Source organism: Sylvia atricapilla, chromosome 1 (assembly GCF_009819655.1).
Source record: "Sylvia atricapilla isolate bSylAtr1 chromosome 1, bSylAtr1.pri, whole genome shotgun sequence".
Taxonomy (NCBI): Eukaryota; Metazoa; Chordata; class Aves; order Passeriformes; family Sylviidae; genus Sylvia; species Sylvia atricapilla.
In genome coordinates this window covers 8,992,673-9,005,893 of record NC_089140.1, presented here as the reverse complement: position 1 = coordinate 9,005,893, position 13,221 = coordinate 8,992,673, and the positions used below count along the sequence as shown (strand labels likewise).

The following is a 13,221-nucleotide window of genomic DNA, read 5'->3' as shown; positions in this document are numbered from 1 at the left end:
GTGCCCCCGAGTCCTTAGAGATGGGGATCGAAGTTTCTTCACCGTGGTTTCTTCACCGTCTCCGCGCCCTCCTCTTCTTGCTGCCACCTCAGAGGAGCACTGTGCAGCCTCGGACAGGATGGGCCGAGCTCCTCCATCTTCGACTTACCTACCTCTTCCACAAGCATGGATGTGGCTGTCCGGTTTCCTAAGTTATGTGTTATCCCTACACTGTCTCAGTGATGCTGTAGGCTTTTGTACTTTACTCTTTATCTAACTGCTGACTAAAAAAAAAAAAAATCTTGAAGCTCATTGAATTTCCTCTTTCACATTCTTATTCCTTCCATGCCACAAACTTCTTCGGAGTGCTTGGACATTCTGGCATTTGAGCATCACCTTGTAGTGGGATTCAGAAAAATAGCTCTAATTTCTTGTAACTCTAACCAGAAACTTCACTTCTGTTTGTCTTTAGGAAGCCAGAAGAAAATATCTACCATTGATCAAGGGATCTTTGAACTCAGTGAATTCTTGATTGTATTCAGTCATTGTTCATGGTATTAATCCTACTAAAAGGTATAGAGACGCTCCAGAGTGCTTTGTGGTGTTGAAGGTTGTGGAAAGATCATTGTACCCCTACAGATGAATAGATCTGTGGCTTTTGCAGTGACCTTTCTCAGTGATTTGAATAAGCTGCAGTTCCCAGAAATCCATCTGCCTTTTGCGTTTGTCGATTTGTCTAATCTTTCCGACCCCTAAAAGAAGCAAAAAGTACCTTCCCATCCGATTTCATCCTCCCGAGTAAAAGCATTAAATTGACCTCGTTTCAGGTGATGAACTGACATTTGCTGAAAGTGATCCTGGCATCAGGTGAGCTTTCCAGAGAGAGAAGGAGGGGGTGTGAACAGGGAGGCAGAGGGTAGCAGCCCCAGAAATCTCTCAGTAACTCTGAAGACAGTACCTTAAAACACCAACAAGTAGCCTGGGCCAAAGGGCTTGGGAGTGCAATGCTGAACACAGGGAGTGTTCATGCACAAAAGGTGAACATCCCCAGGCCCTGCTGCCCCAGCCTACCCTGACTGGGAGTACAGTAGGGGAAGAGACAGAGCAACCAAAACTGAGGGAAATGTGGCTTTCCCTTCTGTTTTGTTTTCTTGCTTTATGAAGGTAAAAAAAAAAAAATCTTCTCTGTAGCTTTCCTGGGGACAGATTATGGCAGCCAGGCTCCTACTGACGTAAAGTGTTTCTTTGGTTTTCTAGTAACCTACCAGAACTTAACCAGCAGAGTGTATCAACCTATGTCTCACATAACCTCTGGGAGAGGAAATTACTAGAAGTACATGTAAGTTTAGATTTATATAAATGAGCAGACATACAGAGATGTGTGTGTATATATATATATATGAACACACACACGCATTATATATGTACACACCCACACACATCCCTTTCTTCATGCTTTCTATATAAGGAAATAATACGCATATCCTTTATATTTTCTTGTAATGTTAGTGGCTGCAACTGTTAGCACAGGATATTCTTTAGAAAACAAACAAACAATGAACCAAAACTTATTTTAGTGAAGTTTATTTTTAAGACTAATGATTTTCTTGTAGAATTCTTTTTTTTTTTTTCCTGCCTAGGTACTTTTTTCCCTCCTTGAATGGCATATTTGCAAGTACAATTTCATCTGCACAGAGGAACAATAGCTTTCAGTTGCACAAAGGATTTCTCCCACCCTGAATCCAAACCACAATGCCTCTTGCTCTGATAATAGCTTCTGAAAAGATTTTGTAATGCACAGAATTAATACATGATTATTTCCGCCTCACTTCTCTCATTTATTAGATTCTATAGTGAATTCCAAATTAAAAATAGCACCTCTTGAGTTTCTTAACGTTCTAATATTTTGAAACAAATCATATTCTGAAGTTCCTCTTTTTGCCCATATTTACTAAAAAATCTCATTTTTTTATTATTGTTCAGAAACAAAAATGTGTAATATAAATGTAAAAATTGAAGCATGCAAAAATTGCCAAAAATTCTAAAGTGAGTTGTTAAAAAATTAATTGCAGTGATTTTTCCATGGCTAACTGGAAGAGTCGTCAGGTGCAGTAACTGCCAAATTGGGTTTAAAATCTTTTTAAATTTATGAAGCAAAACAAAACCTCAACTTCAGTTAAGAGTTTTGCAAGGACCAGAATCATGCCCTGTGTCCTGAAGTAAATAATGAAGTGTAATTCTGCTGAGGCATCTGGATGGTGAGCTTCCACATCACTGCATGGGGAGCTCCTCTCTGCTCCTACAAAGACTTCCTCCCACACTTCCAGCATAGTGTGAGAACTTATTTACATGAAAGCGTACATTAAATATTTACTGACATTTGCCTGGATTTCGTTTGAAATGTCGACTGTTCTGCTGCATCATGGGATGACACCGCGGAACGGGACGCTGCTCTTTGATTAGAACAGTGATTTGTGACTCCCGTGTTATGGCTGCTCTAGTTAATGACTCACTTTTGGGTGTATATAAAATGTGTTCTGTCGAGGGACCGGAAAGCTTACATGAGATCAGACCCTAAGCATTTTCTTTCCTCTTAAAAAACCCACAGACCCTCACAGGAACAGTGTACTTCAAGCAAACACCCTGTGTATTAGGTGTACTGCTGTTCTTTGCCTTCTAGCATTTAAGCTAGGTCGGGCTGTTTCAAAGCAAGTAAAGACTGGATGAACACATCCAAAGCCTCTTCATTCAGATTCACTTTCTAAGCCATTCATTTAGGAATGTTGTTTTTCCTTCACTGGGACACTGTGATAGTCCACACTTTTCGAAAGAGAAAATAATTCAGGGAAATGTCAATATATTCTGTAATGTGAAGTTTAAAAAATGCAGTTACATGTAGCTGAGTTTAATATTTAATTGCGTGTAATTTATGTGGTCTATTTATTTGTTAAGCCTTGGGTGGGGAGGTAATTTGTTTTTCTTGTTATGCAACAGCTATTGTTCCCCTTCCACCCCAGGCGCACGCACCATGGCACACGCACCATGGCAGCCCCAACCAGCACAGGGAGAGGTGTTCTGCTTTAAAAGACATCCGACTGTAAATGTCAAATTCATAAATATTTAAACACTTTTCTTTCAATTTCAAGTCAAGGCTGACAGGACGCCTCTAATTAACCCTGGGCTCCGTTTCAGGCTGGGGCCTTATTGCAGGGAAGAATCAGGGGGTTAGGCGAGGTGGGGAAATCTGTGCTCCTGGCTAGAGGCAGCGGGGGCGGCTGGGGGGAGAGGTGGGAGGAGGGAGGGAGCTGGTAACTAACACGTCGGATTAATTTTTACCCGTTTCATAATGTGATGTTTGGTCAGGCATCGAGCAGGATGAAAGGGCAGCGGGTTCTTCCAAGTGCCTTGGGGATAGTGGGGGTTGTGTCCTGATGGGACGTACCCGGGGGGACCGGGCCGGGCCACGCTCTGCGGTTCCGGATGTCCCCAGCCCGGGACCCGGGGACGCCGCCGATGCGCGGCCCGGAGCCGGAGCCGGGCCATGGGACTCTGCCGTCGGCCGCACCCGGCGGCTCCTGCGGGACGGCGCAGGGGGCATCAGCCCCCGCTCCCCGGTGTTTCCCGGGAAGGCATGGGGCTGGCCGAAGTGGCCCAAGCACCAGCCTCCGCAGGCAGGGAGGGGAGAGGCTTCAGGGCCCCGACGGCAGCGGCTCTGGAGCTGCTCCCCGTGAGGCGGGAGGGAGGAAAGGAGTGGAGAAGGGCCGGCGGCTCCGCGGCAGAGCCCCTCTCCCTTCCCCTTCGGCTGTTGGGATGTGGCGGCGCCGTGGGGCAGCGGGGAGCCGTGCCCCCTGGCCCTTCGCCCCTCCGGCCGCGGGGCCTCCATCTCCTCCCAGGGCACGGGGGCTCGGGGCAGCCCTGGGCGCCGCTCCCCCTGGACGTGCAGGGGCTTTGCAAGCCCTCGCCTGCCCGAAGCCTGTCACAAGGGACGCGGCTATACTGACTCCCCCAGGGCAATCGCTTTGCCGAGGTGTAAGCAATGCCAAACGCCCCACGGAAGGTTCTAACTCTTCCCCGTGTTTCAGGCTCCCGAGTGCAGCTGTACGCTGAGACTATGTAGGGGGGAGCTCTTCGAGCAATTCTTTTGTCAAGGGCAGCCAGCTCCGGGGAGGGCAGCCCCGGCTTGGGAGGGAAAACTGCCTGGTGAAGTTGGAAGCACCATCTAAGATCGCTCTGACTCCAGTGGGAGAAAGAGCCTGCCGCCCTTTCTCTTCTGAATGTTTACTCGGAGCTTTTGACAGCACTTTGCTCCCATCATTGTCATCGTTTCTCTCGCACAGCCCTTTCCCCGTGTGCTTGATGCGGCTCTGTCACACGGCATCCAAATCGTTTAAAACCGCGGTAGAGATAGCAGAGAAGTAAGGCTCAGGAGCAGTGCCCGAAACTGTCCGCCAGCCTCTTTCCTCCCGTCGGTGCCCCTGAGCCCACCCGGGGCCCGATGAACGGGGCCGGCCCGCGGGGCAGTCCGGAGCGGGGGGCTTGTCCCCGCCTGGCTGATGCGGGGCCAAACACCGCGGCGAGGAGGATTAGCGTCCCGGGGCGCAGCGCTCGGGGAGGGGGCGCCGGCTCTTCGGCGGGAGCCGCCTATTGAGATGCAGATTGCGACCCTTGGCCCCGGGGGGACGGGGCCTTTCAGGGAGATGCTAATGGCAGAGCGCAGCAGCCCTTTACCCCCCGAGCCCGAGGCGCTGGGAGCAGCGAGACCGCGGCGGCTGCCGTCGGTGCGGCCCCTCCCGGTGTCCCCCGCCCGGAGCGGGCCGAGGGCGCGCTCCCCCCGAGGCAGGTGCCCGGCCGGGGCGGCGGCGAGGAGGCGGCCCCGGAGCCCCCCGCGGCCGGGGCGGGGTGGGGGTGCAGCCCCCTCCTCCTGGTGGCTGTTGGGATTTGGAGGAGGGGCCGGCTGCCGCGCAGGGGAGGGGAGGCGGCGGGCGCGGCGCTGGCTGCGCGGACGCGGACGGCACATGGCCGGTGGCCGCGGCGAGCCCTGTGCCCGCCCCCCGCCGCCCCGCCGGGGCGCACGGAGCCGCGAGCCTCCTCCGCGCGGCGCATCCAGGCAAGAAAATCCGGGAGTCGGACTGAACCTGCGTTTCCATTAACTCAGCCTCAGCCCCGGCTAATCCGCAGCACTGAAGGCAAGGAGGCTAATTAATGACAAGCTTTTACAGTCAAGACCAGCGATAATTGCTTTGGTGGCCTTTATGATTACAAGATAAAAATGGACCGGGCCTGACATAAGAGCCACTGTGTACACTGCAAGACAGGAGGAAATTAAGAGCTGGCTAGCTGAATACGGAGCAGAAAATTACTAATAGAGGAGAGATAATGAATAGGCCGGCTAGGCATTCATGGGGAAAAATCCATTTTGTTACCACGCGAAATTAGGTGGTGGAAAGGAGTTTGCTAATTGTTCTCGTCTTGTAGCAACCAGGACTGAGGCAGGGGCGTGCTTTTCAATTCATTTCCCTGGTAATTGTGAAAGGGGGAATGCAGGCCAAATGAGTCTTGCTGCAATTTGCGCGCCTGGTCTTTTCATTTTCATGTTGCGTTTTTAATTGTTGCTAATATAGCTTATAATGAAGCTAATGAGGGGAAATTATTGTACAACTTTTTAGCACATGGAGACAAGTGAAATGCACTAGAAGGATTCTCTCCTATTGCTGCAAAAATAATAGTAATCTGGAGGAGTTTGGAACTATCGGGGGCTTTTTAAAGCCGCTTCCCTCTACAACAGACAAAAGGAAGGATCGCCACCTACTTTTTTTTTTTTTTTATTTTTTCCCTGTGTTTTATTTTTCACTGAAAAAAAAAGAACCCAAAAACAATACTGGATTTGCTCTTGCTGCGCCCCTCGCAGCCCCTGGCCCTCGGTGCGGGGCGCGGAGCCGCGGGGCGCTCCGCGCTCTTTGCGCGCACCCAGCGCCTCCGCCTCTCGCTAGTTAAGTACGAGCCGCCGGAGGGGAGGGCGCGGAGCGGGGCACGGCAGCGGTTCTGTCCCTGCCCCTCTGTCTCCCTTCCCGGCCGAAAGTTAGGGCTGCCCGCTGCTGCCCCCCCGACGGGATCCCCTCCGCGCTGCTCCGTGACCGCGCAACTCAGGCTCTGCCTCTCTCTCCTCCCCTGCAGAAAAGCAACGTCCCGCCGCTGGCGCAGCGCGGGGAAGAGGCAGAGTCCGCGAAATTCCTCCTCCTCACCCTCCTGTCCCTCGCCTGCATCGCCGTGGTCTTGGCGGCGTCGGGGGTCGCCTACTGCCTCCGCCACCGCGCCCACCACCGCCTGAAGGAGAAGCTCTCGGCCCTGGGGGCTGACGCCGGCTCCGATGCGCCCGCTGCTTACCAGGTAAGGACCAAGCTCTCCTCCTCCGGCCCTGCCCGCTGCCCGGCAGAGCCCCGCAGGACCCTTCTCCCCTGGGGAGTCGCGGGGGTGGGTTTGTTTCGGACCCTTCTCCCCTGGGGAGTCGCGGGGGTGGGTTTGTTTCCGACCCTTCCCCCCTGCCCCCGGTCCCTTCACAGTCCCGCGGATTCCGTGTAGCGGCTTTTTTACTAGTGGGTATTAATCTTGTCTATTCTGGTAGCTGCTGTAAATTCGTGCCTAATTATAAAAATTAAAAAAAAAAAAAAAAAAAAGGAGAGGAAGAAAGAAAAAAAAAAAAAAGCCCTTGCCATTGTAATGCTCAGAAAAATAACATTAATATCCATAATCTGTCACCCCTGCCACTATTAATAACAAAAAATCTTTAACATTTATGAGGAATGGATTGCACGGTTATCTGAAGATGTCTCTCTTTTTGAGTAATCGACTTCTTCAGGGTCTGATATGAAAAGAGCCTTTGACCCGATCTGTTGCCATCTTGTGCCATTATTCAGATAAAATGAAATCTAATGCTGATAGATGGGAGGTAAACCAGGACTGGTTCTAGGAGAACAATGATAGCAGATGTGTACCCAGTAATGCTGGAGGACTGCACTCAGCTTCTCGGAAATAAATCAGAAACCTCAAGCTTTCTCTTTCAGTTTCAAAAGTGTTGGGTGGAGAGACACTGCATCTTCCTGAAGTTTGTTTTAGATCATATGGCTTGGTGTGCTACTGGTGTGGAAGTGCATGTGTTATGGTCATATACCAGACAGCCCTGGTCTGCTATCCAAAAATATTTGGAGTGTGACCAGGAGAAAGAATCTGAGAATGTGTAAACATTGTCTCTGTAGTATCTCTGTCTGTTGTGCACCCATAGGGCCTCGCTAATGGCACTTTTCTGTCAAGTTTTATTTTACTTTCTTGTTCTGCTTAGGATCAGACATTCTGGCCTTTCTGTATCCTGGAGCTGAGATAGATTCAAATTGGCAGCTGAGAGTCATTTGGGAATAAACTCATATTTCCTCACAAAGTTTGGGTCTGTCTGTACCTCTTAGATTTTAAAGATGTAATGTATTAAGTATATCTCCACAGGCTGGGTCTAGAGAGAATTGAGTACAGAATAATAAATATGAATGTTTCTGTAACAATTAGTATCTTCAGGAATGGTTTCGGTTTTCACTTTTAAAGAAATGTTTACTTCTAAAAAATCATTAAGCTACATCTTTGCATTAAATGACTTCCAAAGCCAGACAGAGTGAGAGCAAGAGCATTTCCTGTAGACAAAAAAAGGGAGTGTTCTCTGGGATAAAGTGTGAACAAAACAGCAGTTTATCAGTTTTTGTTGGCCAATGAGACTGTGGCCATAAATATTTTTGTCTGATTTTTATAGGTGACTTGCTGTTGGCTTATTTAGAGCGCAGAAGCAATAGGTAGGCTTTTTCTTCCGTTAATTGTGGATACAGGAATTCTTAATTTTTTTGAAAAGCCCTCCAGGTTCCAAAACCACACTTGAAACTGAATTTGTGATAATTAACAGGACAATCTTCCTACTGACAGCTCTAATTAATAGTATCTGTAATTAAAATCGTGCCCTTCCAGCAGGAAAATTGTTTGAATTTCTTGGAGTGACCTTTTTTGCCATTTCTCCTGGGAGTGCAGTGGTTGATATTGATTTTATAATGAGCTCCGTTTGTTTAATAAGAATCTGTAATCCAGACACTAAATGAAATGTGTGCTTCCTTTTTTCTTCACAGATTTATATATATTTTTAAATCTTCATATTTAGATCTGAGAATGACATGTTGTGTTTTAAAAACAACAACAATGCTTCGAGGTTGCTGCTCAGTTTTTCAATAGCAATACTGTATTAATATTCTTTGTTCCTGACCTCTAGGCCCAGTCCTAACCACCTGACTTCTTAAACAGTTCCATTGGGTTTTTAGGGGAACTGTAGTCGGGAGTGGGAGGAAAAATGTTTTTCCTTAAGAAACAAAGGTTTCTAAGAGCTTGGCTCTCCTCCCATGGAAGTAAGCGGGAATTCTGCCATTTGTTTCAATGGCAGCAGTAGGAAGCCCTAGTGCAGGCAGACAAAATGCTCAGGCAGTTTTGATGCTGCTAAGTAGCATTTTATCAAAATGAATCACTGAGCCTGGGTCTGTGTATAATAAACTATTCACATGGATTTGAAGAGAAATAGGATTGAGCCTACTCGCATTGTCAGAATCGCCTTATGTTGAGCTGTGTTAAATGTAATGGATATTTGGTGTGATGCATGTCTTGGATAACACCAATTAGGTCTCAGAAAGGTATCCACTATCTTTTCCCTCATCTTCTTTTGATATCGTAACCTGTATTAATATGAGAGAAGGAAAGAAGCAGTCGCCTTTCAAAACTGTACCTACTATAACTGTTCTCCTCTGTTATATGTTTCCCAAGCAGCCACTTGGTTAACTCGATGTTTTTGAAAAATATGAAATATTACAGGAGTTGCTGCCACTTGGCTTTAAAGCACAGTACTCCAATGTGTTGCTGCTTACAGCTGACATGACAATTCAGATTTATTTTTTTTAATTTGAAGGAGGGGAAATTGGTCGGTATCAAAGGGCCTTGTGGCCCAATGTGATTCAGAAAGAACACAGAAATATCACTTCGATTCACATGCTTCTCAAAATGTCAGTGGTTTATGTCTTCACATAAACAAGACTGACCTAAATTTTCAGCATAAGCATTTTTCATCCTAACCCAGTTCAGCCAGGAGAGTTCATTCAGGGTTTTATTCCTTCCTTACTCATCCTGTGAACTTGGAAGAGTTTTTTCCCATGGCTGTGTTTTGGGGGAGGCTTGGGGGCTTTTTCATTCCTTTCTGGTTTGTGCAGTGAAATGCCGTCTTGAGAAGGGGAAGACAGGCAAACCATTTTATCAGGGAAATAGTGGGTTGGCTGCTCAGTCTCCCCCCTGTACTGGAGGCGTAGCACTTGTCATGCAACATCATCCTCCCCCAGGCACGAGCACTCCTTACACTTAGCTACTAACTCAAGGATTTCTTGTGTAACTGCATGAAGAAGGGACCTGTCTTAGGCAGGACAACCAGTACTGTATAAAAGTTGAAGCAGGCAAATTAAATCGCTGCAGTGCTCCTGATAAGCTGCCAAACCTGGTTATTCAGGTGTTGGGTAAGGGAAGCAGCTGGCCCTCAAAGTGTTGAAGTAGGGAAACCCTATTGAAAGACTAAGTAACAGGAGGAAGGACAGATACACAATTGCAACTTCATTTACCTTTGATTCACTAAACAACAAAATTGCAGGCTGGTTTAATTAGACAGTAGCTGAGGAGCTTTTCAAAATTAATGGAAATAGTGTGTCTCCTAAAATGTTACATTTTATACATAAAGGCGGACAGTTTCTGCGCCTCTCACAAACACATCTCGTGTCCTTTCAAACCACACGTGTAGTGGTTAGATAAGTCAGCCTTAGCATTCAGGGATGACTAAAAAGAGGCTCTTGCTGCCTCTGTGGAGCCCCCGCGCATGCGCTCACCTGCACCCCTGTTTTTAATTGTCGCTGGCGTTGCTTTGATCTTCTTTGAAAAGCAAGTTTAGCATTCTGCAAGCCCACTCTCTGGTCCAGGAGATTAGGGCAGAAGCGTTTTAGGAATTTTCAGCAGACAGTCTTTGATTTATTTCACAGCACTGAGCAGATTTTCTTCATGCACTTTGAAGACTTTAGAAGGTAACCCAGAGAAAAACGGGCATTCAGGCATCAGGAGCGGGCAGCAAACAGGGCCACTAAGTGCACATCTTACTTGTCACTGCTCCCATTAGCGAGCAATTTATTAATGTAATGAGTGTGTGGTAGTGACTGCTACGATTTAGGGATGCTCTGTTTGATTCAGGGTGATGTATTTGTGAGTCCAGCTGAACCCTGGCTTTTGACCCCTGTGTGGGGAATGCTGGGGTGTGCATGTTAAATCATCAGCATATTTTATACTTTGCACTGCAGAACTTTCCTGTGAGCATGGTCTTCTGCCTCGCTGATAATGCTCAGCAAAACCTTGCCCATAACGGAATTAAAAGGCAAAAGTTAAAATGCTCTGAAGCTGGCTTCAGCAAGCTTGCCTTTTAATATTTTATGTCAATAAGATTATTTTTAATTTTCCTTCATCTCAGCCAAAAGAACTTCCTTTAAAAAGTGAGGAGGAAAAGACCAAACAGTTTGCAATGAAGTTCTTTCTTAAACTGCCTGAAGTATTCAAGGTTACATGCAGAGGGCTTACATCATCAGCTGTTTTAAAAACTTGTCCAATTAACTTGTTTTGGCAGGCATATAATTGTAAATTATATGTTAAATTCTACATTATTACATGTATTGTATTATGTATAAAGTATATATTCCTTTGTCAAATACAGTCTTATTAATTACATGATCCTGCTGGATTCAAAGCCCCTAAGAACTTCATGCTCTTAGAGATTTGGTCCCGCTGGTATTTTTTATTAGGGATGTTAAGAACACACTATTTGCTACAATTATAATAAATATTTTGCTGCAAATATTTTAAAAGGCTCCAACTGAAAGAATCTGCTGGAAACAAACCCTCTACTTAACCATCATGCATGATTTGTGTGCTTAAATACAGATAACTCATTACCTCTAATATGACTTAATATTTTACACTCCAGACTGAATTTCAAAAGCAAACTTGTTATTATAATATTAGACCTTAATGTTAGGGTAATGCTGTATATCAGCTCTTTAGAAACTGGAATTTTGTGGATTAAGTGAAAAGGGGGGAAGGGAAAGGAAAATTTTGCTTTTTTTATTTATCACGTTCTCAGTAATATTCCAATTTACATCACCCTTAGTACCAAGGAAAGGTGGTAAACTGGAGATAATGCATACCATAAAGTATTACCTTTTAGATTTATAAAACTTAATTTTCAAGGACCCTCGTACACTTAAGCACAAAAGATATCACCGAGGATGAGGTTATTCAGTACATGAGTATTTAGTAAACACTTCAGAAGGAATATATTTTGTAAGGATTTTGGATAGATGAAAATTTTGCCTTGAGGCAGAACGCTGTGAAGGGCTTGCTTGTGTTCTCTTCTGGGAAAACAAAGGGCGTAATGCATTTTTAATCTTTTCTTTCCTGTGTCCTTATTTAAAGAGGCAAAAAGAGATCATCTCATGACTATGTAAAGCTATAGGACAAACTGTAATTGTTTGTGATAAAGCATACACGGCGTGGTATATGAATTAGAAGAGTTGTTCTTGTCCATTTAAGTCTGCTTATTGTGTATTATCTGAACAATTTTGTCTCTCTTTGATTAGCATTTTGTCTCAGAATAAATTCTCAGGAATCTGCAGATACTTTGTATGTACAGTAGTTACATAAACCACTGTACTTTAGGGTGAGACAGTTTTCACAATGTACAAAATATGTGTGACTACACAGAATTCACAGTAGTCACACATAGCAATTCTGGGAGAGGAGAAGAAGGGGGGTGTGTTTCAAGGTGATTAGAAGAAAAGTTTGCCTTTTGTTTAAACACTTCATTGAAGTCAGACAGTGGATGGCCAAAGCAGAATGAAGCAAAACAGGGTGTGTGCAAATCTGGATTTGTAAATGTGGGTTTAACTTCTAGTCAGTTTTTTTTATCTTATTAGTGTTCAGAGCTATCCGCAATTCCTGTGGTGCTGTGGATTCTGTTTTTCCTAACCTTCCTTCCTGTGGTAGCCATAAAATTGAGTTAAATAGTAGCAATGTTCAAAACAGCATTCCAAAATACTGTATGAATTTGTGAATCATCAGAAATTTATCAAACTTGCTTGGTCAATAAATCAGGATACAAATAAATGGGGGTGTATTTGCTAATGCAGCATTTAAAATCAACTTCAAAATACTGCTCAGTGAGAAATGCCCATCTGAAGGGCTGGAGCTTGATGGCAGAGATTTCAGAGGGCACTTCTGGAAGCCTTTATTTGAGCTTGTGGTGTGTGTCTCGAGGAGCAGGGCTCTCCTGTCACCTCCTGTCACCTCCTGTGCCCCTCTGCTCCAGCACACACAGCCCAGCTAAGGGGCAGCCCTGGGGGAACCCACACAGGAAAGGGCTGGGCTGATGGCTCTCCTCCAGCCTTTTCCTATCTCTGTGAATAACTTCTGTGAATTACTCAGTGCTGAGAGATGGACTAGCCCTAGTGAAGTGAACCAGAGAAGGTTTCACCTTCACAGCCCAGATCCTGGGCTGCTGCTCCAGTGGCCATGCAGCAGCACCTAGGAGTAAAATACTCCTTACATTAGAGTGGGCAGGTGAGAGAAAGATTTTTTGCAGGTGTAGAAGGAAAATGGACGTATGTGCAAGTCCTGGAGTGCTTGGATGAGAAGGTGCCATGCAGGTCTACATTTTCATTAAAAAACTATCCTTTTCAAGTAGTTGCCCATTTTTCTGCATAGGACTAGTTCAAAGTGGCAGAGAGATGGTGATGCTGACCTTTTCCTCCTAGCCAACTTTGTTTGTTTTTCAAAAGTACTATGTTTGAGCCTGGTGTTTAGTGAAACAAGGACAAACGTGCCCCAAGCATCCCACAGTATAATTTCTGTGTATCTAGGATAGGAGAAAATGCTAAGTAAAAATAGTAGGAGGCGAAATTAAGTTAGTGACTCATTTTTAATTAATGGGGAATCCAGAGTCCTTACCCAAACAGACATTTCTTAGAAAATGTGCTGGAGGTGCTCTGGACTTGCAGGCTGCATCTCGCCTGGTAAATTAAACAGGTAAATATTTTGAATGGTTCTGGTACCATTTCTGGTCAGGCCACCCAACTTTCCCCAGTTTCTTAACAG

General features: G+C 45.7%; 1 protein-coding gene across 1 annotated transcript in view; it reads left to right on the top strand.

The window, feature by feature from the left end:
- Positions 1–13,221, top strand: part of PTPRN2 (protein tyrosine phosphatase receptor type N2) — a 629,378-nt gene that overhangs the window by 521,493 nt on the left and 94,664 nt on the right. The window contains exon 13 of the mRNA XM_066314564.1: positions 6,154–6,366. Within this exon, the coding sequence (XP_066170661.1) occupies positions 6,154–6,366 (213 nt within the window). The remainder of the gene's footprint in view (positions 1–6,153; positions 6,367–13,221) is intronic.